The 25,636-nt window shown below is 40.3% G+C and overlaps 1 protein-coding gene across 2 annotated transcripts in view; it reads right to left on the bottom strand.

Moving 5' to 3' along the window:
- The window catches only part of tgfbr3 (transforming growth factor, beta receptor III), a 179,584-nt gene that overhangs the window by 114,220 nt on the left and 39,728 nt on the right, over positions 1 to 25,636 (bottom strand). For both annotated transcript variants that reach the window (XM_060830602.1, XM_060830601.1), the window contains exon 3: positions 526 to 746. In XM_060830602.1, coding sequence (XP_060686585.1) covers positions 526 to 746 — 221 coding nt within the window. The remainder of the gene's footprint in view (positions 1 to 525; positions 747 to 25,636) is intronic.

Genomic DNA, 25,636 nt, shown 5'->3' with positions numbered 1-25,636 from the left:
AAGCACTAACCTTCTCAACCCCATCCCCTTTAATTCAATTATAATAGAAAGCGATTCAAAAAACAGACCTCCAGATCTCTCAGCACTAAGCTCACAAGAACATTTCTAAAGTGAAACGAAAATCTGGCCTCCACCTAACACACAAAATTACAAAAATATAAATTCAGCTTAAGTTATATATTGTTCCAAATACAAAAAAAACACTGCAGAGAGCACAGTTTTAGATAAACACATGTTTATGGAGAGTAGAAAATGGGAGACTGGCCAGGAGTGTGCTGGAATAGTCAAAGCTAGTGGCCACAAAGGAAGGATGGGGATTTCAGCAGTAGTTAAGCAGAGGAAGCTTTTCTGACATGTAGCATTAAGCACACTAGAAGTTATGCTACTGGTAACCACATCCTTTATATTACACGTATTATATAAACAGATACTGTGGCAGGACTTCAAACAATAGAATGAAGAAAGTGCTAGGTCAGACATTTTTTCACTTTTACTTCAATAATTCTACCAATATAATAAATTTACCTCATCATAATTGTTGGAGTCTACTCCAATACTTTTCCCTTTGTCATAGTGGTTGGGGTCCATTCCAGTACTTTTCAAATTGATAATGTGCACCTCTTGAGGAAGACCTGTTGTTCCTCCACTTGCACAGCCAGATGATACAGTAAAGCTCTCCAGCAAAGTTTTAACTGGATGGGATTCATCCACTGGTCTAAGCACACAATCATTTCCCACCAGAGGACCTGCAGACAATATTAAGAAAAAAAAAGTTTACTAACAGAATTAATTGAAATTTCTTTCCCCTTGATGGTGAACAGCAATTTTCCTCAACATGCACGAGGTGCATGCACAGCTCAGTGCAAATTGTACAATCCTTTTCTCCACCAGTATAATTTATTTGCAGGACTGTGTGGAAAGAAATGGTGTCTTATGGCATAATTACTTTAACAAGTAGAGTAAAGAACCTACACAGAATCCAATTATCAAAATACACTTTTAAAATAAAATCCACCAGACAAATCTGCACATGGTTTTTTTACCTGAGTGAATAAAAGATACATGTTCATGTATTATCGGCTAGTTTCAGGTACTGCTAACTCCAAATATGTATACATGAAGCAGTAACATCTTTTGATTAACTTGTTTCGCAGAAATCTAACAATAATGGATGTTCTTGACTAAGAACGTGCATTTTATGTTACAATTTTGAGTTTTAAAAAGGAGCACAATAATAATGGAGACTAAGGGGGAACACAGCGCACCTGAAGCGGGTTGGTGGCAAGAAACATTTTCAGACAAGGTGGCAGCAAATGGGACCCCACCGCCATCCTGTTTCTGTCCCAAATAATTCTACGGTTTGGACTTGCCAATCCACTAATCCTCCTATCCCAGTTCAATGGAAGTTATTTTGTAAGCAGTATTTTGTAAGCCAAGAGATTCAAAAGGCATTCCATTTAGTTAGAGGGCAAGCAAAAACAGAAAGTGACCCTTCATCAGAACTGATTTCAAAAAGTTAACTCCACAGATGGTGCCAGACCTGAAGAGCTTCTTCAGCATTCTGCCTTTTGTTTTGGATTTCCAACACCCATAGTTATTTGTTTTTAATCTAATTATTGGGGACCTGGCTTGGGAGATGGGGATAGGACCATCGAAATTCATCTGCTGTCCATGCCAAAGTCCCCAACCCCTCACAAACCCCACCCTGTCATTATTCACCTGTGCTTCCAGTCCCTCATTGGATCTCTGGTGGGAGCACTGTTACCAGCAGCCAGCATTTTTCTGGTGATGCTGACTAGTGCTACACTGCTGTTGTCCTCAAATCAGATAGTAGCTCTCATGAGAGATGGGGGCTAGATTCCCAACTCAGATCCTTTGCCCGTAGGCAATGCCTGCACCTGGCCACTCAAATACCTCGAGCCACTTAAATCACAAAAGGAGGTAATGCAAAGCTCAGACCTTTGGTGTCTACATGAAATACTGCACTTAGAAGCAGAGTGTTATAAATTACACTTGCAACTATGCTTCTGGACTTCAAATTCACTGGCTAACTTTAAATTAAGTGTCTTAAGTGGAAGAGGAGACAAAAAGTTTAGGCAGTTTCAGTTTCAGTGGGCAAGAATCTAAAGAGCAGTGAGTGCAGTTATCTTTCATAATCTGCTTTCCATCAAAAGAACTGATATCAAGTCACTCTCATTACAGCCAACTTTGCTATACAGTATTGGAGGAAAGCATTTGATGTTACATACATCATTTGTGCCCAGAAAGCATTTAGTTAAAATACAAGATGAAAGGGAAATAGAAAAGTTGCATTTTTCATTATGTTTACATTAAAGAACTATAATACACAATTCACTTCCAGAAGGTAAATTTCTAAATAACATTTTGTTTTAGGGAACACAAACAAGTGATTTGGAGAATCACGGTTATCTTTTAACATCTTCTTTATGTTCAAGGAAAGATAGATTTGTGGAAGGGACATTAATTTTCAAAATAGCACAATGCCTTTTAACAGCCCATACAAGTTCACCCTTACAAAAGGTTTAAAATTGGAGAGCACAAAATTTGTTTTCATGATCAACTTCATTTTAGTGGTTTGTCTTTTTTGACTCCAGCCCATGACCAGACAGCAGTATTAAACAGTTAAACACGAATCTGTGTTTATCTGTGATTTAGTTGTAAGAAAACAGGATTGTCTTGTCAGTTGCATTCGCACTGCAACAATTGTAAGACTACGTCACAACAATTTCACATTTTAGAACAAATTTTTGCAGGCCACCATGTGATTAACTCTGAACAAATTCAAAGTCAACTCACAGCAATATATGACACAGCATGAACCCAATGAACCCTTCCTTTCTATGTGGGTTCAAGCTCAGACCAGAATTACGCCATAATTTACTTCATTTGTCTTCTCAAAAGCCTCAAATATTCCAGATCATATAATCATAACCTTAGATGCTGACAGATAAATTTTTCTTTCCTTAATTTGTGATATGACTCAGACTGCACTACTGTTAAGTCAATTAATTATAATGTAATACTTGGTGTCCTATAAAGAAAATAGAGACACAATTTAGAATATCATGTATTACAAAAAATAAAAAAAAAAGCAAAACTTCCCCAACTGATAACCAAGTTTACTATGGGCTGAATGCCTCCTTATGTGCTGTAACCATTCTTGATTTGATGACAACAGAAGAAAATGAGGAAGATTAGGTGCAGGTATTGAAAATGCTGAGAGGCACATATGACATCTCAGTAAGTAAGCCATGTGATTTAAGAGAGACAATATCAGAAGACTTTTATTTTATCTATTTAGAAGGGCATTCATTTATGTCCTTCCCCTGATGGTGTTAAAGGAGAGTATGTAGAATCCTAGTTAACTCCTACCCTAATTAACTCATTCTCAAAAAAAAGACACACAAATATCTCCTTGAAATGAGTTTTACAGAGACCAGAATAGCAAGACAAATCAACCATCACATCAAATGTGACAGATATTTGCCTTGTTGGGTTAGCAAGAAGGTATGTGCCATATGAAAGACAACCAGTTAGAATTTGCTAATGGAACTTGGAGTTGAATTTACTTACTTTTGAGCACTGATGGGGAAATAATTGGAGCTTTTATTCAGAATTTTAACTTTCAAAAAATGGTGAAAGAAAGGGCACAGAAAGAAGATAAAACAGCACGGTCAGGCAAAATGGAGGAACAAATGCACTTTTTCTGGATCACCATTTTCCTACTTAATTATATAGGAATAAAAAGTAAGATAGAATACAGTTGTACTTTAATTCACTGACGAACCTATCCCAACAGTCACTGCTTCAGAGGTCAGCTCAGTTTTCCTTCATGTGAATCCAGGGAAAGCGATGGGACCAGACTGAGTACGAGGTTGTGCACTCACAGCATGCGCAGATCAACTGGCAGAGGTCTCCTTGGACATCTTCAACCTCTCCCTGCAGCAGGCTACTGTCCCTGCCTGTTTCAAGAGGACCAACATCATCCCTGTGCCTAAGAAGGCTCATGCAGCATGTCTCAATGACTACAGCCCCGTAGCCCTAACTTCAGTGGTCAAGAAGTGCTTTGAAAGGTTGGTCATGGCAACTCCAGCCTCCCCACTATTCTTGACCCACTCCAATTTGCCCATCAGACCAACAGATCCATGTCAGATGCCATATCACTTGCCTTTCACTCCTCTTGAACATCTTGACACCAAAAATAGCTACGTAAGAATCCTAATCATTAACTACATTTCAGCCTTCAACACAATTATCCCCTCAAGACTGATTACTAAGCTTACTGATCTCAGACTGAGCCCCACTCTCTGCAAGTGGATCCTCAGTTTCCTGACCCACAGGCCACAATCAGTGAAGACTGGGGACAATACTTCATTCTCACACACTCAACACTGGAGCCCTCCAGGGGTGCATACACTGTACTCACTGTATACCATAACTGTGTCGTGAAATACCAGACTAATGCCATTTACAAGTTCACTGATGACACCACCATAGTCGGTCGAATCTCAGATGGCAACGAAACAGACTACAGACGGGAGGTGGAAGACCTGGAAAAATGGTGCACTGAGAACAACTTAGCTCTCAATGCCGGCAAAATCAAGAAACTCATTATTGACTTTCGGTGGGGGGGGAATGTTACTCATACATATTAGCAGCGCAGAGGTGGAACAAGTGGAGAGTGTCAAGCTCCTGGGAGTGGTCATCCACAACAAGCTTTCTTGGACTCTTCATGTGGACACACTGGTTACAAAGGCCCAACAATGTCTCTTCTTCCTCAGGCAGCTGAGGAAACTTAGCATGATGGCAAATACCCTTGCCAATTTTTATAGGTGCCATTGAGAGCATTCTGTCTGGTGTATCACTACCTGGTATGGCAACCGTACCATTCAAGATCGGAAACAGAGTGGTGAACTTAGCCTGGACAATCACAAAGACCAACCTCCCATCTACAGAATCCATCCACCAGGCCTGCTGTCAAGGAAAGGCCGCCCATCATTCTCAAAGATCCATCCCAACTTGGCAATGTTTTTCTGCAAGCTCTACAATCGGGAAGAAGGTACAGAAGCCTGAATACACGCACCAGCTGGTTTTGTAACAGTTTCTATCCTATTGTCGTACTGAATGGACTCAAACACTTAACAATCGCCTGTACCTGTGTTTTTGTTTTTGCCACTGTTTATCTATTATTTACTTATCTAAGCTATTTAACTCTGTGATCTGCCTGTATTGCTCGCAAGACAAAGCTTTTCACTGTGCCTCAGTACACTTGACAATAAATTCAATTCATTCGTTCATTCATTTAAACAGAGGCCCATTCATATTTCTATATAGCACTACATCCGTGTTGTTCTGTCAGCAAGTGGTTCCACCAGGCATGACCATCTAGGTCAAGAAGGATTCTGAATTATCTTCATGTTTTCTTCCTATAATCCAAATCAATCAAGAACGCTAATGTTTCCAACAACATTCACAAAAATACAATACTAAAACCTTCCTCTTTTAAGCATTGTAAGTCAACCACCCCATATGACCAGTAAATCTGGACATCCAGTAATCTATAAAAAAGAACTAAGGATAAAACAAAAACAAAGTGCAGATGGGAAATGCGACAAAAGACTTGCAAGAGGTAAAGGCTAGTAGTAAAAGATTGTATACATTATGAAATAGTGATGTAAAGAGAAATGTCGTTCCATTAAAGGCAGATGCAGCAGAGACTACAATTGATAAAAAGGAAATAGCAGACCTAAACAACTACTTTCAAATCATTTCATAACAGAGGATGAAAACCAAGTACCAAAAGAACCTAAAAATATGTCGCATTGAATGTAGTTGTTACAATGCAAATTTTTAAAAATGGAAGTAGAAATAAATTTGGTATTTGTGATAGTCAAATCTCCAGGAAATTTCTACCCTGTCATTACAAAGAGGTGGGAAATCTTCAGAAGTTATATCCAGGAATTATTCCATTGGATTGGAAAACTGTGCATCACTCCCTTATTTAAGATGGAAGACATGGAGGAAAAAAAACAACAGATTTGTCACTTGACATCAATTGAAGGTACCCAAACCTATCTTCAGAAACAGGGTTATTGACTGTGCGTACAAGTACTAGCTGGTTCAAACCAATTTGCATGGACTTGTGAATGGGTAGACCATGTTTGATTAATTCAGCTCAATTTTGAGGCATTCATTGACAAGCTATATGATCTTGTCTACCATGCTGTATGACAAACGGTGTAGAGACGTTTTTTTCTTTTTTAAATACCAAGACTTTTGGAAGTCAGTTAAGTTTTAAACAAAGTGATAAAAATCAGAAATCAAATCACCAAAATATGGAGATAATTTTGTGTCGCAAGATTGGTATTGTTTGGGATGTAGCAGAACTTCAGTAAGAACAAAGGGCTGTGATTTTTAAAAACTTTACAGTTAAAAAAATTAATGGCAAAGGATACTTGAATATTAGCTTTTATTTCCAAACATGCTGGAATTCAAATTAAGAAATTAATACTTCATTTATACAGATGTCAGCTAAAACAAGGAATATTTTTAACACAGAGGATAGTAAAAATTTGCAACTATGTTTCCCAAGATTTAGGAATGCTGGATCAGTTGAGGTATCCAGGGAGATGGAATGATGCTGGGGAGAGTTCAAGTACAGAAGCTACAAACTAAATAAAACAGGCTTGTAGGGCTGAATGTCCTATTCCTGTTTTTTATGCTACATTATATTTTAAACTTGGAGCAACAGTATTATCAACTCCTTTGGATCCAATCAAAATTAGTCAACCAAATGTTAGTTAGTATCCTTTAAAATAAGAAAAACCGTATTTACAGTTTGCTACCTTTCACATATTCACACCAAATGTTCCTTCTACAACATAATTGTGGCTTAAGCAGGTTGTGTCCAACTGGTGGACAAGTCCAGTCCTGCCAACTATTCTGCTCTCAAGATAAAACACACTCATGACTTAGCTCAGCACTGCCTGAACTTGTTCAATAAAGACAATGTTTGAATGCTAATGGATCTTGGTTCATAAGCAGCTCAATTATTTAGCAATTAGAGAGCAAGCCACAAATCAAACTAAATCACCGAAAAATGTACAATATGACTTTGCATTTGAGATGAGCACTGCACTGCAGTTTTTGACCAACTGAAAATTTTTCGGCAAAAGGTCAATGAAAGACTGCAAATTTAATCTAGTAGTGTTTAATAAGGTTATAAAATTAATGCTATCACAAGAACAAGTAGTACAGATACAAGTTAAAATATGCAATCTTGTAAAGTACATTAAATCTTTCCACATGCGAAACAGGAGAAAATGTAATGTTCCAAAGCAAACAGCTGTAAGGGCACAGTAACCTTGAATTACAAATCAGGCAAGCAAGATGCAGTAACAGCTATTAATACCGCAAGCAGCAGGTTAACCTGACTTCCTGCACAGTGACAACTTCTCTCAATAGGCAGAGTTCAAAATTTGCTATGGCAACCGCACATGTTTACTTCTCTGAAAGTTATTTACTTTAAAATCAGTCTCTTGGGGGTGAGAGGGATAATAGTTTATGTTCCCTAGCATAGTACAAGGGATCTAGTTCCAATGCTGAAGTATGTGGAGTATATAAAAGCAAGTCAAGAATTGATTTCTGTCAAAAGGACATGAAATGTAGGATAACATTAAGTACATGTATTCATTTTCTAAAATGGTATATATCAAAAACTACACTGTCTACTTTCAGGCAGAGCTATAGTTGCCAATTTTTACCATAAATCAACCAAGCAAAAACGACCACGACACTGCCTTCAGTCACGGTATCACCTCCCTTCCCAAGTATTTGCTTCTCACTTGTTCTATTTTCTAAAACTTCATTGAAATGTATTCTTTCACTGCATCCTAGGACACCTTCTAAAATCCTCCTTACAAACCCTCTGCTCAACCACCATTCCCATCCCATGCTACAGCAGTTTTGTAATGTCTTATTTTATTGAAAAGTACCAGTACAACATATATTCTACAAATGAAGCCATTCATACCACGGGCCCAATGCTCGTCTGTATAGATGACAAAGATTCTCTCACTGTAATTGCTTCTTTCCAACCTGTCTCCAGGTATTGCTCAAGTATGTATCAATGAAATCTGCCATTAAAATGTCAATCACTCCATGAGGCAGGGAATTCCACATTCTTAAATTTCTGTGTACTTAAACTTCACCTAAACGTTCCAAATTCTGCTAGTGGCCATCATTTACTTAAGAACCTCATACTGAATTTACTAGCAAGTGGAAAATGTCTCTCTATATCTGCCAGGGGTGTCAGGGCTCTTCATAACTTTGAAGACCTATCTGTCGTCTTAGTCTTCACTACAACCAAAAAGACCTCAATCTGCTCAGTCTTTCTGGAGATCTGCAACTTCTCAAACCTAGTGACATTCTTGTAATATTTTCTGCAATTTTGCAAATGTATCTTTATCTTTTTGTAGTATGGATGAGATCTGTTTACCATATTCCCAAATCACTAAAATTCTACATAAATTTTGAAATACGTAGCTGCTTGAGATTCTATTTCACTGCAACTGATCTCCAGTATTTTGCTTTCTTTATGGCACTACCACCTTGCATTGCTACTTTTAGTGATTAATGCATTCATAATTTAAGGTTTTTGCACCTTGATCTAATTTAATTTTAACTCCCAGGAAGGTACATGTATCACTTCATACTGCATTATACAGACAGGTTTTTGCTTTGCCATTTTGCAGAGTTTTTGTGGAACCTCCAAAAGGTACAGGAGACAGTGAGGTCTACAGATGCTGGAGATCAGAGTTGAGAGGAAAAGCACAACACATCAGGCAGCATCCCAGGAGCAGGAAAATCGACGTTTCAGGCTGGATCCCTTCATTAGGGAAGCAGCTTGGAGCCGCGAGGGTAGAGAGGCATGGGCGGGGGGGGGGGGGGTCTAGGGAGAAGATAACTGGGAATGCAATAGATGGTTGGAGATGGGGGTAAAGGTGATACGTTGGAGAGAACAGTGGAGCAGATAGGTGGGAAGGAAGATTGACAGATGGGACTGGTCATGAAGGCGGTGCTGAGCTGGAAGGTTGGATCTGGGATATGGGTGAGGGGAGGGGAAATGAGGAAACTGGTGAAGTCCACATTGATGCCATGAGGTTGAAGGGTTCCGAGGCAGAAGATAAGGCGTTCTTCCTCCAGGCGTCGTGAGTGAGGGAGTGGCAATGGAGGAGGCCCAGAACATGCATGTCCTTGGCAGAGTGGGAGGGAGAATTGAAATGTTCAGCCACGGGGCGGTTGGGTTGGCTGGTGCAGGTGGCCCAGAGATGTTCTCTAAAACGGTCAGCGAGAAGGTGGCCAGTCTTCCCATTGTACAGGAGACCGGATCAGGAACAATGATTACAATAAATGACGTCTGGAAGTGCAGGTGAAACTTTGATGGGTGTGGAAAGCCCCTTTGGGGCCTTGGACAGAGGTAAGGGGGGGGGGGGGGGGGGGGGGAGGTGTGGGTGCAGGTTTTGCAATTCCTGTGGTGGCAGGGTGAGGTGCCAGGAAGGGAGGGAGGCGTGGACCTGACCAGGTGGTCACAGAGGGAAGGATCTTTGTGGATAGCAGATAGGGGCTGGGTGTAGGGAAGGGGGGGAAGGAAAGATATATCCCTGCTGCTGGGGTCCATTTGGAAATGTCAGCAGATGCTGCGATTTATGTGGAGGTTGGTGGAGTGTAAGGTGAAGACCAGGAGGTTCTGTCCTTGTTGCGGTTGGAGGAGTGGGGTTCGAGGGCAAAGGTGCAGGACATGAATTAGATGCATTGGAGGGCATCTGCAACCATGTGGGAGGGGAAATTTCAGTCTTTAAAGGAGGCGGCTATCTGGTGTATTCTGTGGTGGAACTGGTCCTTTTTTTTTCCCCAGGTGCAGGAACGCTCCGGTTTCCTAAAAAAATGAAACACCCTGAAATAACTCCACAGAGGTCAGTATCCCATGACCAGGTCATTTGGAGAGTGCTTGAAACTGATCCAACTCCCTCAGAGCCAGCTCTCGGAACCTCTGACACTCCTGTTATTTCATTCTTTTTTTTACCCCCACGCTACCACCTAACTGTGGTAGTGCTTATTTTTTCCTCAGCACCCATGTTGTGTGCGTACAGGTATAAGGCACAGTGAAAGACACAAGGTGCATGAATCTTTATTCAGTTTCCGCTGCCAGGAAGAAAAGAAACACCCAACTGGCCAGTGACAAGCAGTGCCCTTCTGTGGAATTGGTCCTCCTGGGAGCAGATGCGGTAGAGGCGGAGGAATTAGGAATATGAGATAGCATTTTTACAAGAGGTAGGGTGGAAGAAGGTGTACTCTAGGTAGCTGTGGGAGTCGGTAGGTTTGTAAAAAAAAAGTCAGCATTGAGTCAGTACTCATTTAAAGGTCAGGGGAGAATGTGTTGAAGTTGATGAACTGTTCAACCGCTGTGGGAGCACGAAGTGGCACTGATGCAGTCATCAATGTAGCAGAGGAAGGGGAGGGGAGTAGTGCCAGTGTAACTCCAGAAGATGGACTGTTCTACCTAGCCGACAAAGTGACAGGCATAGCTGGGGCCCTTGCAGGTGCACATGGCTACCCCTTTCATCTGGAGGAAGTGGGACAATTCAAGGGAGAAATTGTTGAGGGGGAGGACCAGTTCAGCCAAACAAATAAGCGAGTGTCAATGAGGAAGAAATGGAGGGCTTGGAAGCCATGTTCATGGCGGATGGAGGTGTAGAGGGACTGGATGTCCATGGTGAAGATGAAGCATTGGGGGAGGAGGAGGAGGAGTCCCGAATGTATGTGGGGAGTTCCTGGATCGGGGGATAGGACAGTATCGAGGTAGGTAGAGATATGTTCAGTGGCGCAGGAGCAGGCTAAGACAATAGATTGGCTGGGGTAGTCAGGCTTGTGGATCTTGGGTAGCAGGTAGAATCGGGCGGTGCGGGGTTCCTGAACTATGAGGTTGGAAGCTGTGAGCTATGAGGGGAGGTTGGAGATTCCCTGAGGTGTTGAGGTTGTGAATGGTCTAGGAGATAATGGTTTGGTGATGGGGTGTGAGGTCATGGTCGAGGGGGCTGAAGGAGGAGGTGTCTTTAAGTTGGCACCTGGCTTCAGCGGTGTAGGAGGTCAGTGCGCCAAACTACCACTGCACCTTCTTTATCTGCTGGTTTCATGCTTTGTCATATCATCTCTGAACAGGTTGATTAACATTCTAAAAAAAAAATTGTTGTTGAGTCTCAGTGGCCAAAATTAAAAAGATCAATCATCTGTTTTTTCCAAAGATGTTAAAGCTTTTGTTACAGTGATAGTGTCCCTACCTCTGGACCAGGATGAAGTTTCTCATACTCCAGAGGTGTATAATAAACATTTGATGGATTAGTAAATGTCTATTAAATATTACTCGGAGGACATAAAGCTCTTATGGCACAGTGGCAGTGTCCCCACCTTTGGGCCAGAAGAATTGGAGTCAAGTCCCACTTGCTCCAGGGATGGATCATAACATGTCTTGACAGGTCAATTAGAAAATAGCAACTGGGCTCTTGTGAGAGTGGTGCAGTGATAATGGCCAGAAGGCCTGAGCTTCAGAGGTGTACTATAACATGTCTGAACAGGCTGATTTTTAAAAAGATACTGAGGAACTACAGCAATGATGCCCTGTGGCTGAGACGGTGGACTGCCAACAACCATGTCATCTTTCTTCCTCCTAGGTATGACTCTAACCAGAGTTTCTCACTCTGAATTCCCAGTGAGTCCAGTTTTGCGACAGAGGTTGATGTCACCATTAGTTCAGTGCTACCATAGCGTCAAGGGCAGTCACTCTAACTTGCTGTTCTTAAGTTCAGTGCTCAATTGACCATGTTTGGAACAAGGCTGTAAATGAGCTCAGTGGGCTCATGCCAAAATTCCAGAGTATGAGTGAGCGGATTATTGATGAATACGTACCAGGTGAATGCATTGTCAACAACTTCGACTTTCATGATGATTGAGCATAGACAAGGATAATAATTGGCTAGGTTGGCTTTGTGCTGCTTCTCATGGATAGGACATGAGGAAAATTGTGATGGAAGGATAAAACAGAAAATGGTTGAGCCTAGGGCACTTGCCTGAGGAAATCCTACAGTGACACTGAGATGATATCCTGCAAGATAACAATAAAACACATCAACATCCCAGATATTTTAATTTGGAGTGGGAAGACCACTCCCTCTTTGATTATTTCAAAAAAAGAATGACATTATAAAGAACAATTAAGACACAAAGAAAAAAGAACTGTGAATGAAAATAATTTGGATTGTAAAATAGGGATTCTCGATATAACTTTTGAAGAAACTTTTGCAAATTCTGAAAAACTCAATCACACTGTGATACTTTGCATGAATTTATTTTTGATATCTCACTTCAAACGAGCTGATAAATCAAATTTGTTCCAACCAAAAAGCTGCACAAACTATGAATAAAGACAACATTTCTGTTCAAGGACAAAACATTGATTACTTATCCAAGAAGGTGACCCAAATTCTTTCAGGTTCAGCAGCGATCACAATGTTCAATTTACATCTTTTTAACCCAGGTTTAATAAAGCCAATTGTACAGCCCCTCACAGTTGTCACAAAGCTAGTCCTTTTTTTTCCCTAAAAGCTGTTCCTTAGCTCAAGGAGACTTTGTCCTTGATATTTTTCAGAGGGTCAATAAACTGGGCTCTGATCAGTGTGGTTTGGTACAGTGATGAACAGGATTTTGGGAGGCCTTTTGTTTATATGTAAGCAGATGAGACTTCAGGCCAAAGTGGTCATGCTTTAGAAATGACCTGTATAATGAAAGGGGAGTGGTCAACTCTCTAGCTGAGCTGAGCAGAGCAGAGCAGTTTTAGTTCAGTCTTGAACTGGGAAGTTCAACAGGTAGCTCTGTGGAAACTCTTTCTCTGCCCTTCAACTTCAACCTGTAAGCATGTGTTCCATTTATACTGATTTTTAAAGGGAGTTTACTTATTGGGACTGTTGTGTATATTCGGAACAGCATAATTAAGTCTAGTTGCATAGATTGAGTTCTGTAGGGGTTCTTGATTCTGTTCTTTGTGTTTCATTGCATAATTGTGTGAATAAACATTTGTCTGTTTTTAAAATTTACCCTTACAGCGGATCCTCTTGCAAGGAATGCCTACCTTGAAGATGTTCTCCTCCTCTCTCAAGAATCTTACTGAGTCTCTCTCTCTCACTCCAACCCCCAAGTCATCTCCTCTGCCCCGAAGTTCTTACCTTCCCCCACCCTCCTCTCTGACCTATCACCTTCATCCCCACCCCCATTCACCTATTGTACTCTTTGCTACCTTCTCCCCACCCCCACCCCCTCATTTATTTCTCCACCCTGGAGGCTCCCTGCCTCTATTCCTGATGAAGGGCTTTTGCCTGAAATGTTGATTTTCCTGCTCCTCTGATGCTGCCTGACCTGCTGTGCTTTTCCAGCACCACTCTAATCTAGACTCAGGTTTCCAGAAACTGCAGTACTCACTTTTACCTAGTTAAAATCTAGTAGTCAACCTAGCTATTTTACTCTGAGTAATTTTCACTGTACACTTACCGAAACAAAATTGCAAAGTGATGGTCTGGATCTGTTTGCTTAAGAATGTTGAATGGTCTGGCGTAGTCCATAACAGTGTCACCTTATGTCACAAAAGGTGGACTTTGGCCATATCTTTTCCAGCATGTTGCTAACTGAATACACCTACTGAGCCATCAGGAGAGAACCAAAATGTATTTTTATTCAAATGACTTATTTTAATTTGACGGGTTATGTGACAAATATGCTTCCACTTTTGTTGCTTAAAATGTTCTCAAACGTATTTTTCATCTAGAAGATAACCTGCTTCTATCCTACGACCAGCTGCTAATCTCACCACAAATTTGGAGAAAATGCAATAATTAGTGAGGCATGTGCTTATGCCCCAAAATCCACATTCATTAATCATTTTAGTTATTTTTCAAAAATTATTTCAAATATCACCTCCAAAATCAAGTGCATTCACTCCTACAAAAGAAAAAACTAACTGGTATATAAACCTGATGCTAAATTAACAGTCATAATACCAGCTTGCATATGTGCACAATCCTGCAAAGTCAGTCAATTATTTGGTAAGAAAATGGTCCATTAGTCAGCTTGAAAAAGGTCAGTGATTGCAAGCTGCCAATTTGCCCAAAGTATAATTATGACTTTTGAAGTCACATCATTTTAGTTTTTTGGTACCATGTTAAGTATCTCACCAGCTTTCGCAACTAGGACAGTCATGATGATGAAATTAGCCTTTTTCTACATTATATATTTCTTTGATTCAAAGGGTGTGTTTGCATAATTTTCACTTAATGCAGTATTGACTAAATTGTTTGTGCATGTTTGGAACAAAACAATGCTATACAAACATCAGAATGGAACTAGCAAGTTAGCATGCACTTATTAATGATGAACAAAATATTCTTAACTGAGAATACAGGGACTTAAAAAATGCAAAAAAAATTGCAGATGCTGGACACCTCAACCAAAATGACAAACAAACAGAGTGAGCACTAAGTAAGCAAGCTAAGAGCCATAAGATGCATCCTGGGTAGATTCACAAAATGCATGTGCATCCCTGCATGTCCCTTAGCTCCAAAGTGTAGACCTGAAGTGATCTGAAAGCAGCTAATGATGTGGTGAGGTTAGTAAATTGGCAATGCTAATTTAAATGGACAAAGGGCTGAAGAGGACAATGTGCATTGAAGAGAAATTTGGAACCGCTTAGAAATTCGCCAAGTTTAGTTATTAATGGATGAAAATACATGGTAATAAAGTAGTCACTATTCAATAGATTCTGAACTCACTGTTTAAACTTTAAAGCTGAGAATCATATTTTTCATTTTCAATGCTGAAAATCTGATTTTTCCATTGATACTCCCTTTCCTTAACATTTGTAACACTGCCCACTCCATGGAGCAAAATTCTGTCTCTTGGTCAAATCATAGCTCAGAAAATTACCAGAACTTCTAGAAACCCTATTATTCTAAAAGGTTAATGATCCTAGTTATATGTTTGCCATGGTATAATGAGAATAATTATAATCTCTTATTTCCAATATTACAAACAAAAATTTGAAACTGGGGTCTGGAATACCCACTGAAACAGAGATAGTCAAGGACAGAAAAACTAAGAGAGTCGGAGAGCATAAATTGTTAAAGCTTTCCACTGAATATATGAGAATTGGGGAACAAAACAATTTCATAACTATCACAAAAAGCAAAGCAAAATATTAGAAAAAATGTTTTCATGCAATGAGCCATTAAAACTTGCAATGTTTTACCATAACTAGATACTGAAACACCACTACATTGTGAAAACATGTGTTAGAAAAGTAGAATGTAAAGATTACAGAACTAGGTTAGCATAAATTTATTTTATTCATTCATAGAATGAGTATGTCACTGGCTTGGTCAGCATTTATTGCTCCATCCCTAATCTAGTATAAGAGTCAACCACATTGCTGTAGGTCTGGAGTCACATGTAGGCCACATCAAGGACAGCAGATTTCCTTCCATAAAGTGCATTAACAAATCCAATAGCCTTTTCTGACAATTGACAATGGATTCATGGTCATCATCACACTCTTAATTCAAGATCTGTACTGAATTCAAATTCCACTACCTGTCATGGTGGGATTTTAACCCAGGTCCCCAGAACATTACCTGGGCTTTTGGATTAACTGTCCAGTGATAATACCACTAGGTAATCACCTTCCCCAAATGAGCTATACCCCAGATAGGTCATTTGTATGACATTGAGCTGTCAAATTTGTATAAAGGAGGCGAAATCTTCTGACTCAGCAACTTTAACAAGGGTGGATTATTAACAGCTATTCACCCTCCTAGCCAGATCATTCTCCACTCATTTGTCTGTCCTATCCCCACTTATCATTTACTCCTTAACCCTTCCACCCACATCTACTGTACAAAAACACCCATTTTCCTAGCTAACATTAGTTCTGAAGAGACACCAGACGCAAAACGTTAACTTTTGTTGACAGACCTGCTGAACTGTTCCATCAATTTCTGTTTTTGTTTCCGATTTACAGCGTCTACAGTACTTTCGTTTTTTTTCAAAGTAGAATTGCATATCTTACTTGAATTCCAAAATTACTAGTTATTGCAAACAGTTTCAGCAGATATCTTAAAAAAAAAGATATTTTACAGACTGGGGTGCTTTTTAATCAGAACATTCAACAATTCAATAACTGGAGAGAAACTGGGCAGCATAAAACAGCACTACCCCTGAAAGTTTTCTAAAATCATACTGCCTCCTGCTAAGGCTGTCCGAACAGATTCTCCATTGATTGACCAATTCAACATCCAACCAGCTACCAGCCCTGAACACATGAACAGTTCAGTGTCAATTCATCTACAATGTCCTTAGATCACTAAGTTGTATTATCTTACAGTTCTCAAGTACCACAGAGTTCACTTCAGTATCTTAACTATTTGCTCAACTCCAACCTTAAGAGTTCGGTAGCCTCTTCCTGGATTAGTCACACAACGGAGATTAAGCTGTTCTCAGTTAAAAATAATCCCATTAAAAAGGTTCTAAGAATTCACTTCTGGTCTGGAACTTTCAAACCAAAATCCTTGCACTGAAGTAATTTACTTTCTGTCAGTTATAAACAAACAAATTGCTTTCTTCAGGAGGAATCGTATCAGACATTTCACTTCAACTAAGATTTGCAAACTGAAAACAAAAACAAAAAAGGTTTCCAATCAATAGGTTCCCCCCACCACTAAAAGCCTTGATCATTTTAAACAGAAAGCAAGCTAATGCTCCTCGCGACTTATAGAGGTTTATAAAATTCATGAAGAGCATAGGGTAAATAAACAAAGACTTTTCCCTGGGGGAGTCCAGAACTAGAGGGCATAGGTTTAGGGTGAGAGAGGGGAAAGATATAAAAAGGGACCTAAGGGGCAACTTTTTTCTCGCAGAGGGTGGTGAGTGTATGGAATGAGCTACCAGAGGAAGTGTGGAGGCTAGTATAATTGCAACATTTAAAAAGGTATCTGGATGGGTATATGGCTATATGAGTAGGAAGGGTTTGGAGGGATATGAGCTGAGTGCTGGCAAGTGGGACCAGATTAGGTTGGGATATCTGGTCAGTATGGATGAGTTGGACCGAAGAGTCTGTTTCCGTGCTGAACATCTCTATGACTCTATGTTTGCTCTGTCTGATCATAAAACTCTCCAAATGCAAACAAATCCCATGAATTCCTTCTGTTTTGTTATGAAAATGGCTCCAGAAAACCTAACCAATTAAATCTATAAACCCCGTCATAGGCAACCAAAACGATGTGCCACATTTTCAAAAGCTGAACTCTAAAATAATAATGTTTGTATATCACACACCTTATACCACATTTTAAAAAGTAATCAAACATATACCTGCATTCTGAGATACATCTGTTTGGTTAACATTATACTGGTTAATTGGACGAGAGTGAAATAAATTCGAAAGTTATCATTAGCTTACATAATCAGCATTCTTCCATCTACATAAGATTAGCATGTAGCAAACCAAATCTGTTGGGGATGGATTATCTTCACATGATGCATTTTTGCATTAGCTTACAAGGGTAAAACATTTTACAGTACAGATGTTCATCATCAAAACATCATGACAGCCAAACTGCACGAGATGCTGTTTTATGGAATATTGCTTATTCTGAACATCTAAATAAACCAGAATATTCATCTGGTTATTTCTGTAAGCAGCCCACCAATGAAGAATATTGCTTTTCCACTTCATTTCCAGTGTATGCATATTGGAAGTTTGTTTTATAAGTGCTTTTAAGTAAAGACAATTTGAGGTTTCAGTATGCCACAGGGAAAAGAAATTTCACCTTGACTCATCTCACAGGAGAAATGCTTTGTACACTGATTTACATTAATTATATAAACATGGAATGTAAGTGATAAATAGCTCAAGGCTTTTCAAAATTACATCTCATCTCTACAAGCTGGCAATATGCAGAGTATGATGACAATGATGATTTGAATTAGGATATTTGGGCAATGTATATTAATTAGTGTCAGCAGACTTGTTGGCTATCTGTAGAACTTTAGAAATTCAAAATCACAGCTAAATAATTGCCCTAAAGTGAACTTTCTAGCAAAGGTCACTTGAAAACAGATACATGCAAGGCCTTGTATGACTTCACTCGGTAATCCAGGTATAAGGAAGTCCATTTCAATGCAAATGCTAAGTCTGCCAATCCAAATGACATTCTGAAAGGAGGAAGGATTAAAAATTCTACAATAACGTTTCCAAAGAAGAAAACAACTGCTACATTTTAAAAGAATGTTATGGCAAAGGGATAGCAAGCTAAACCAAAAATCATCCTCACTATCACTGCATTCACAACACAATGAAATTGGAACATTCAATGATCTTCAAAATTGTTCAAATGTATTTAACCAGACTTTATAAATAACAGATCTTGGACACTAAGTTTACGAACTTAACCAAAAATCAATAATTTTATTTATAATGTGCCTTTAGCAGAACAATAAACAAGACAATCCAATTAATACCTACATTCTAAAGCTCAATCTTTATTGAACACATCCCTTAACTTTGTGAGAAAGTAATGGTTAAGAAGGAAAATAAAAAGAATTGTAAACAAAGCTTCAAATAACGGATACCAGGCCTATAGAAATCCTTGGATAGTGAATTACTCAAAGGCAAGCAGAATGGTATATCTTGCTTGAATTTCAAAGCTACTAGTTATTGTTATGACATGGGGTAAAGCCTCCTGCTCAATTTGACCCAGCAACACAGACAAGGTTTATCCTATGCAGTAATCTGTGAAAATTCGATAGGCCAAGTAGGATAGTTAAAGTAAAATTAACAACTTTATTTCTTAAAGTATAACAGAGGATAATTAATTAACTATTTACAACTCCTTCCTCTCACTTATCTTTTTACCTTCCCTTCTATAATACTAGTCCAATAAAACTCCCAATTAAGATTTACAAAACAAAACTTCTCATCTCAAAACCAGAGCACTTTTGGTTCTCTGTATTCCTGTCTTCTTTTCTTCTTCCTGGGGATTCTGCTTCACAGGTTACTGAACGATAAAGGTACCTTTAAGAGAGCTATTTTTCAGGCAGACTTTTTACATGCTGGTGGCTTGACAGTTATCCTCACAACTGTCCAATCCTCCCCAGTTTTATACACCCAAAGCAGATTGTGTCATTGGTTTTTAACATTGTCAATATACTAAATTACAACTTGATTGGAAGTTGGTATTTTCCAGGTATAATTTCAAGTGATTGGCCAAATTCGAATTTGTTTTTGTCTCACAGCAACTCAGCCAGTGCTATCTGTTCTGAACCAAATGTTACTTTGTAAATTCTCCAGCACTGTGCTTGCCAAGTCCTTCACTCTCAAAGTGATAGTACACCTCTACACCTTCATACCGTTATTGCAAATAATTTTAGCAGAAATCTGGAAAAATATTTACTTCTTTCTTACAGACTGTGGTGCTTTTTATCAGAATATGGAACAACTCAATAACTGGAAAGGAGCTGGAGATCACAAAACAGCACCATTACGGGAAGTTTTCAAAGATCACACTGCCTCCTGCCAACATTGTCAGAACCAGTTCTCCTTTGGCTGACATATTCAGCATCCAAACAGCTGCCAGCCTTGAGCACATCAACAGTTTGGTTCCAATTCGTCAAGAGTGTCCTTCGATTACTAATTAAATTGCATTACCATTCCAAATCAGTTCCCAACAGAAAATATCTGTCTTTATGTTCTTTTATAAGAAGCCACTGTTGAAAGTTCATTTCTTAACTTGAAAGCCATTTCAAACCAAAAAATAGATAAATCATGAAAAATAATCTGATAAACAACATTTTAAAGGATAGAAGATAGCAATGTCCCATCTACAATTATGTCGGAAGCTAAAAATCAAAGAATTAGGAAATGAAACGTTTATATAACTAATTATCCTTACAGAGAAGCAAATTGTGATTTGTGTAGATCAGATTTCCAAGAACATTGGAAAAGAAGTTGGACTTTACCTCGGGAGTCGGGCTTTCATTTTGCCAGAGCGGCGAGGAGAGAAGGAGGAGTGAAGCTGCCGGGAATGTAAGGGCTAAACCCATATACTACACTGTAGTATCTCCCTCCCGCCCCCCTCCTCTAACTGGAAGAAAAATTCCCTGTCAGGTCAGGCTTTTATTTCTTATCTTTCTTTTTCATTTAGTTAAGTGCATTGTTTGGTTTTAGTTAGTTCATATAAAGCTAAGCTTACAATGGTAGGGGTCCTCAGACCCGTGGCATGTGACTCTTGCTTGATGTGGGAGCTTAGGAACGTGTCTGACGTTCCTGACTCTTACACTTGCAAAAAGTTTGTCCAGCTGCAGCTGTTGTTTGACTGCATGATGGCTCTGGAGCTGCGGATGGACTCACTGTGGATCATCCCTGATGCTGAGGAGGTCGTGTATAGCATGTTTAGTGAACTGGTCACACCGCAAGTTAGAATTGCTGAGGGAGACAGTGAATGGATGACCAAAAGGCAGAAAAAGAGTAGGAAGGCAGTGCAGGTGTTCCCTCCGGTCATCTCCCTCCAAAACATGTATACAGTTTTGGATACTGTTGGGGGAGATGGCTCACCAGGGGAGGGCAGTAGTTGTCAAGACCATGGCACTGTGGTGGGCACTGCTGTTCAGAAGGGTGGGAAAAAGAAAGACTTGTAGGGCCATAGTCAAAGGGGATTCTATGGTGAGGGGAGTAGATAGCCAGTTCCGTGGCTGAAAACGGGAGTCCCTGATTGTATGTTGCCTCCCAGGTGCTCAGGTCAGGGATATCACTGAGCATTCTAAAAGAGGAGGGTGAACAGCCAGTTGTCTTGGTGCATATAGGCACCAACGATATAAGTAGAAAGTGAGAGGAGGTCCTGAAAGAATAATTCAGGGAGCTAGGAGAAAAGTTTAAGGGGAGAACCTCAAAAAGGTTGCGATCTCAGGATTACTACCAGTGCCACGTGCTAGCCAGCGCAGAAATGAAAAAATAGGCAGGATGAACACGTGACTTGAGAGATGGTGTAGGAGGGAGGGGTTCAGATTTGTTGGGACATTGGGACCGGTTCTGGGGAAGGTGGGACTATTACAAAAAGGGACGGTCTACATCTGAACCAGACCAGAACCAATGTCCTTGGGGGAGTTTTTGTTACTGCTGTTGGGGAGGTTTTAAACTAATGTGGCAAGGGATTGGGAACCAGAAGAGAAAACAAGTAGGCAGTGAGGTGGAGACTGCAGACTGTAAGAATTATGAAGATAGCACTAATAAAAGGAAAGAATAGGCAGAGAGCAGGTGAGCACAAAAGATCTGGTGGCCTGAAATGTATCTACTTTAAATGCAAGGAGTATAGTGTGTAAGGCAGATGAACTTAGGACTTGGATTGGTGCCTGGGATTATGGCATTAATTGCCATCACAGAGACTTGGTTGAGAGAAGGGCATGATGATTGGCAACTGAATGTTCCAGGATATAGATGTTTCAGACAGGACAGGTGGGGAAGTCAAAGAGGGGGTGGAGTTGAATTGCTGGTCAGGGACGATATCACAGCTGTGCTAAAGGAGGACACTATGCGATCTTGGGTAGTGAGGCATTAGGGGTGGAGATGAGAAATAAGAAGGGTGCAGTTACATTGTTGGGACCTCCCAACAGTGAGCGTGAGGTAGAAAAACCAATAGGTAAACAGATTATAAATAAATATAGAGGCAATAGGGTAGTGGAGATGGGAGATTTTAATTTTCCCAACATTGACTGGAATACACTTAGCATCAGAGATCTGGATGGAATAGAATTTGTATGAAGCGTCCAGGAGATTTTTCTAGAGCAGTAGGTCAATAGTCTGATGAGGGAAGGGGCCATATTGGACTTGGTACTGGGGAATGAGCCAGGACAAGTGGTAGAAGTTGCGGTTGGGGATTTCTTCAGGAACAGTGACCACAATTCTGTAAGTTTTATAATACTAGTAGATAAAGAAGAAAGTGGTCCTAAGGGAAGAGTACTAAACTGGGCCAAAGCCAATTATATCAAACTTAGGCAGGAGTTGAGAAATGTGGATTGGACACAGCTATTTGAAGGGAAGTCCACGTTTGAGATGTGGGAGGCTTTCAAAGATAGGTAATTGACAGTGCAGGATAGGCATGACCCATTGAAGGCAAAGGATAGGAAGGGCAAGAATCATGAACTGTGGATGACAAGAGAAATTGTACAACTAGCTAAGAGGAAAAGGGAAGCGTACATAAGGTCTAGGCAACTAAGAACAGAACAGAACCTGGAGGAATATCAGAAGAGTAGGACAAGTCTTAAACAGGGGATCAAGCGGGCTAAAAGGAGTCATGAAATAGCTTTAGCAAGCAGAAATAAGGAAAATCCCAAAGCATTTTATTCTTAAGAAGCAAGCGGGTAACTAGAGAAAGGATTGATCCACGAAAAGTTAATGAAGGAAGGCTGTGTGCCAAATCTGAGAGAATGGGTGAGATTCTGAATGATTACTTTGCATCAGTGTTCATTGAGGAGAGGAAATTAATGAATGTTGAGATTTGAGATAGAAGTTTGATTAGTCTGGATCATGTTGGCATAAGTAGGGAAGATGTGTTGGGTAGGCTCGAGGTTATGAAGGTGGACAAATCCCCATGACCGGATGGGATCTATCCCAGGTTGCTGAGGGAGGCGAGAGAGGAAATAGCTGGGACCCTGACAGATATCTTTCTGGCATCCTTAGATACAGGTGAGGTGCCAGAGGACTGGACGATTGCTCATGTTGTCCCCCTGTACAAGAAGGGTAGCAGGGATATTCCAGGTAACTACAGACCAGTGAGCCTGACATCAGTGGTGGGGAAGTTGCGGGAGAAGGTACTGACAGATAGGATCTATTTATATTTGGAAAGAAGTGAGCTTCTCGGTGATGGGCAACATGGTTTTGTGAGGGGGTGATCATGCCTTACCAACTTGATAGAGTTCTTTGAGGAAGTGACCAAGTTGATAGATGAAGGAAGGGCTGTTGATGTCATATACATGGGCTTTAGGAAGGCGTTTGATAAAGTTCCTATTGTTGGCTAATAGTGAAAGTGAAGTCACATGGTGTGCAGGGTGTTCTAGCTAGGTGGATAAAGAACTGGTTGAGCAACAGGAGACAGAGAGTAGTCGTTGAAGGGAGTTTCTCAAAGTGGAGAAAGGTGACCAGTGGTGTTCCACAGGGGTCAGCATTGGGGGTCACTGTTGTTTGTAATATACATAAAATGATCTGGAAGAGGGCACTGTTAGTATAATCAGCAAGTTTGCAGATGACACAAAGATTGGTGGAGTAGCAGAAAGCATAAAGGACTGTCAGAGAATACAGGAGGATATAGATAGACTGGAGAGTTGGGCGGAAAAGTGGCAGATGGCTTTCAATCCAGACAAATGTGAGGTGATGCATTTAGCCAAGTCTAATTCTAGAGCGAATTATACAATGAATGGAAAAGCCTTGTGAAAAGCTGCTGGGCAGAGAGATCTAGGAGTGCAGGTCAATTGTACCTTGAAGGTTGCTGCCCATGTGGATAGTGTGGTCAAGGCGGCATATATAGTATGCTTGCCTTCAATGGACAGGGTATTGAGTATAAGTCATGGCAAGTCATGTTAAAATTGTACAAGACATTGGTTCAGCCGCATTTAGAATACGGTGTACAGTTCTGGTCGCTACATTACCAAAAGGATGTGAATGCTTTGGAGAGGGTGCAGAGAAGGTTTAAGAGGATGTTGCCTGGTATTAAAGGTGCTAGCTATGAAGACAGGTTGTGTAGGTTAGGTTTATTTTCACAAGAAAAAAGGAGATTGAGGGGGCACCTGATTGAGGTTTATAAAATCATGAAGGGTATTAGACAGGGTGGATTGAGACAAGCTTTCTCTCAGGGTGAAGGATTCAATAACCAGAGGTCATGCTTTCAAAGTGCGAGGTAGAAAGTTTAAGGGTGATACACGCAGCAAGTACTCCACACAGAGGGTGGTGGGCATTTGGAACTCGTTGCCAGCAGAGGTGGTAGAGGCAGGCATGATAGATTCATTCAAGATGCATCTGGACAGATACAGGAGTAGGTGGGGAGCAGAGGGATATAGATGCTTAGGAGTTGACTGACAGGTTTAGACAGTACATTTGGATCGGCTCAGGCTTGGAGGGCTGAAGAGCCTGTTCCTGGGCTGTCAATTTTCTTTGTTTTTATATAGTAAACAATGAAAATGGTTAATAAAAAAACTCTTAAGACAGTCAAAACACAGATTGCAGAAAAAAAACACTTGAATTTAATGCCCTCCAATGTAATGAGTTTGGTGTTAGGGGTATTTAATTATGCAGAAGGTTCAGAGAGTAGACCATGCCACCTTCCTGCCTCTATTACAATTCAGCTCACAGTGGGAAGGTTGTGGACTGTCTTCCCATCCCCCACCACTCAAGCTGGAAGCCTCAAAAACAAATCTTGTTGACATTGCTCGTAGGTTTCTGATGAGGTCATTTTCATTAAAAGGCAACCAGCATTTGATTGAGATCCAGCTATTAGGGAAACAAGCCATCATCAATCCCATCACCTTTCCCATGCCATGCCCAAAAGTTGCACCTGTACTGGGCCACTCTGCGATCCTAGACTTGGGTGGTATGATGGCTGTTGCTGTCCATTTAAATGCCCAATTGTGAATTAAGTCCCTTTACCTTAATTAAATACCACCCAAAATGTTAACTTTAAGGAAATAAGAATTACAAATTAGGGGCGTATTTACTGTTATTTTTAGAACGCAAGTGAAGTTGTAATGAATTAGCATAGTTACGTTTTTCTTTAAACTGGTGGACTACCACAAAGAACAGATAGGTCCAGCAATTTAAGTAAAGAATGCCCTAGACGGACAGTTATCAAAGAGGCCAAAATTTATTTTACTATATTGTAGAATGCAAGGAAAAAAAGGCATCTAAACTAATCATAAAGCCTTTCCTAGTTAGATCTTTGAAGAAAAATGTATGAAGCTACAGATGAATACCATGTTTGTAATAATAATCCACAATTTGGGCAGCATGGTGGCTCAGTGGTTAGCACTGTTGCCTCACAGCGCCAGAGACCTGGGTTCAATTCCCACCTTGGGCGACTGTCTGTGTGGAGTTTGCACATTCTTCCAGTGTCTGTGCGGGTTTCCTCCGGGTGCTCCGGTTTCCTCCCACATTCCAAAGATGTGCAGGTAAGGTGAATTGCCCATTATGTTAGGTAAATATAGGAGAGAATGTTTTCAGGTGTTGAATGGAGTGGCTTGCTTTATCTTAGATGGTGTTGAGGTTCTTGCACGTTGGAGCTGTACTGGTCTAGCACATGGAGAGTATTCAATCACATTCGTGACTTGTTCCTTTAGATGCTGGGTGGGTTGCTCTTCGGAGGGTCGGTGTGGACTTGTTGGGCTGAAGGGCCTGTTTCCATACTGTAGGTAATCTATTCTAATCTAATTTGAATGAAATAATAAGCAAAAATATTTCAAAATGATACATCACTTAATA

The sequence above is a fragment of the Hemiscyllium ocellatum genome, chromosome 9, assembly GCF_020745735.1.
Source record: "Hemiscyllium ocellatum isolate sHemOce1 chromosome 9, sHemOce1.pat.X.cur, whole genome shotgun sequence".
In the NCBI taxonomy this organism is placed as follows: Eukaryota; Metazoa; Chordata; class Chondrichthyes; order Orectolobiformes; family Hemiscylliidae; genus Hemiscyllium; species Hemiscyllium ocellatum.
This window is presented reverse-complemented; position numbering and strand designations above follow the sequence as displayed.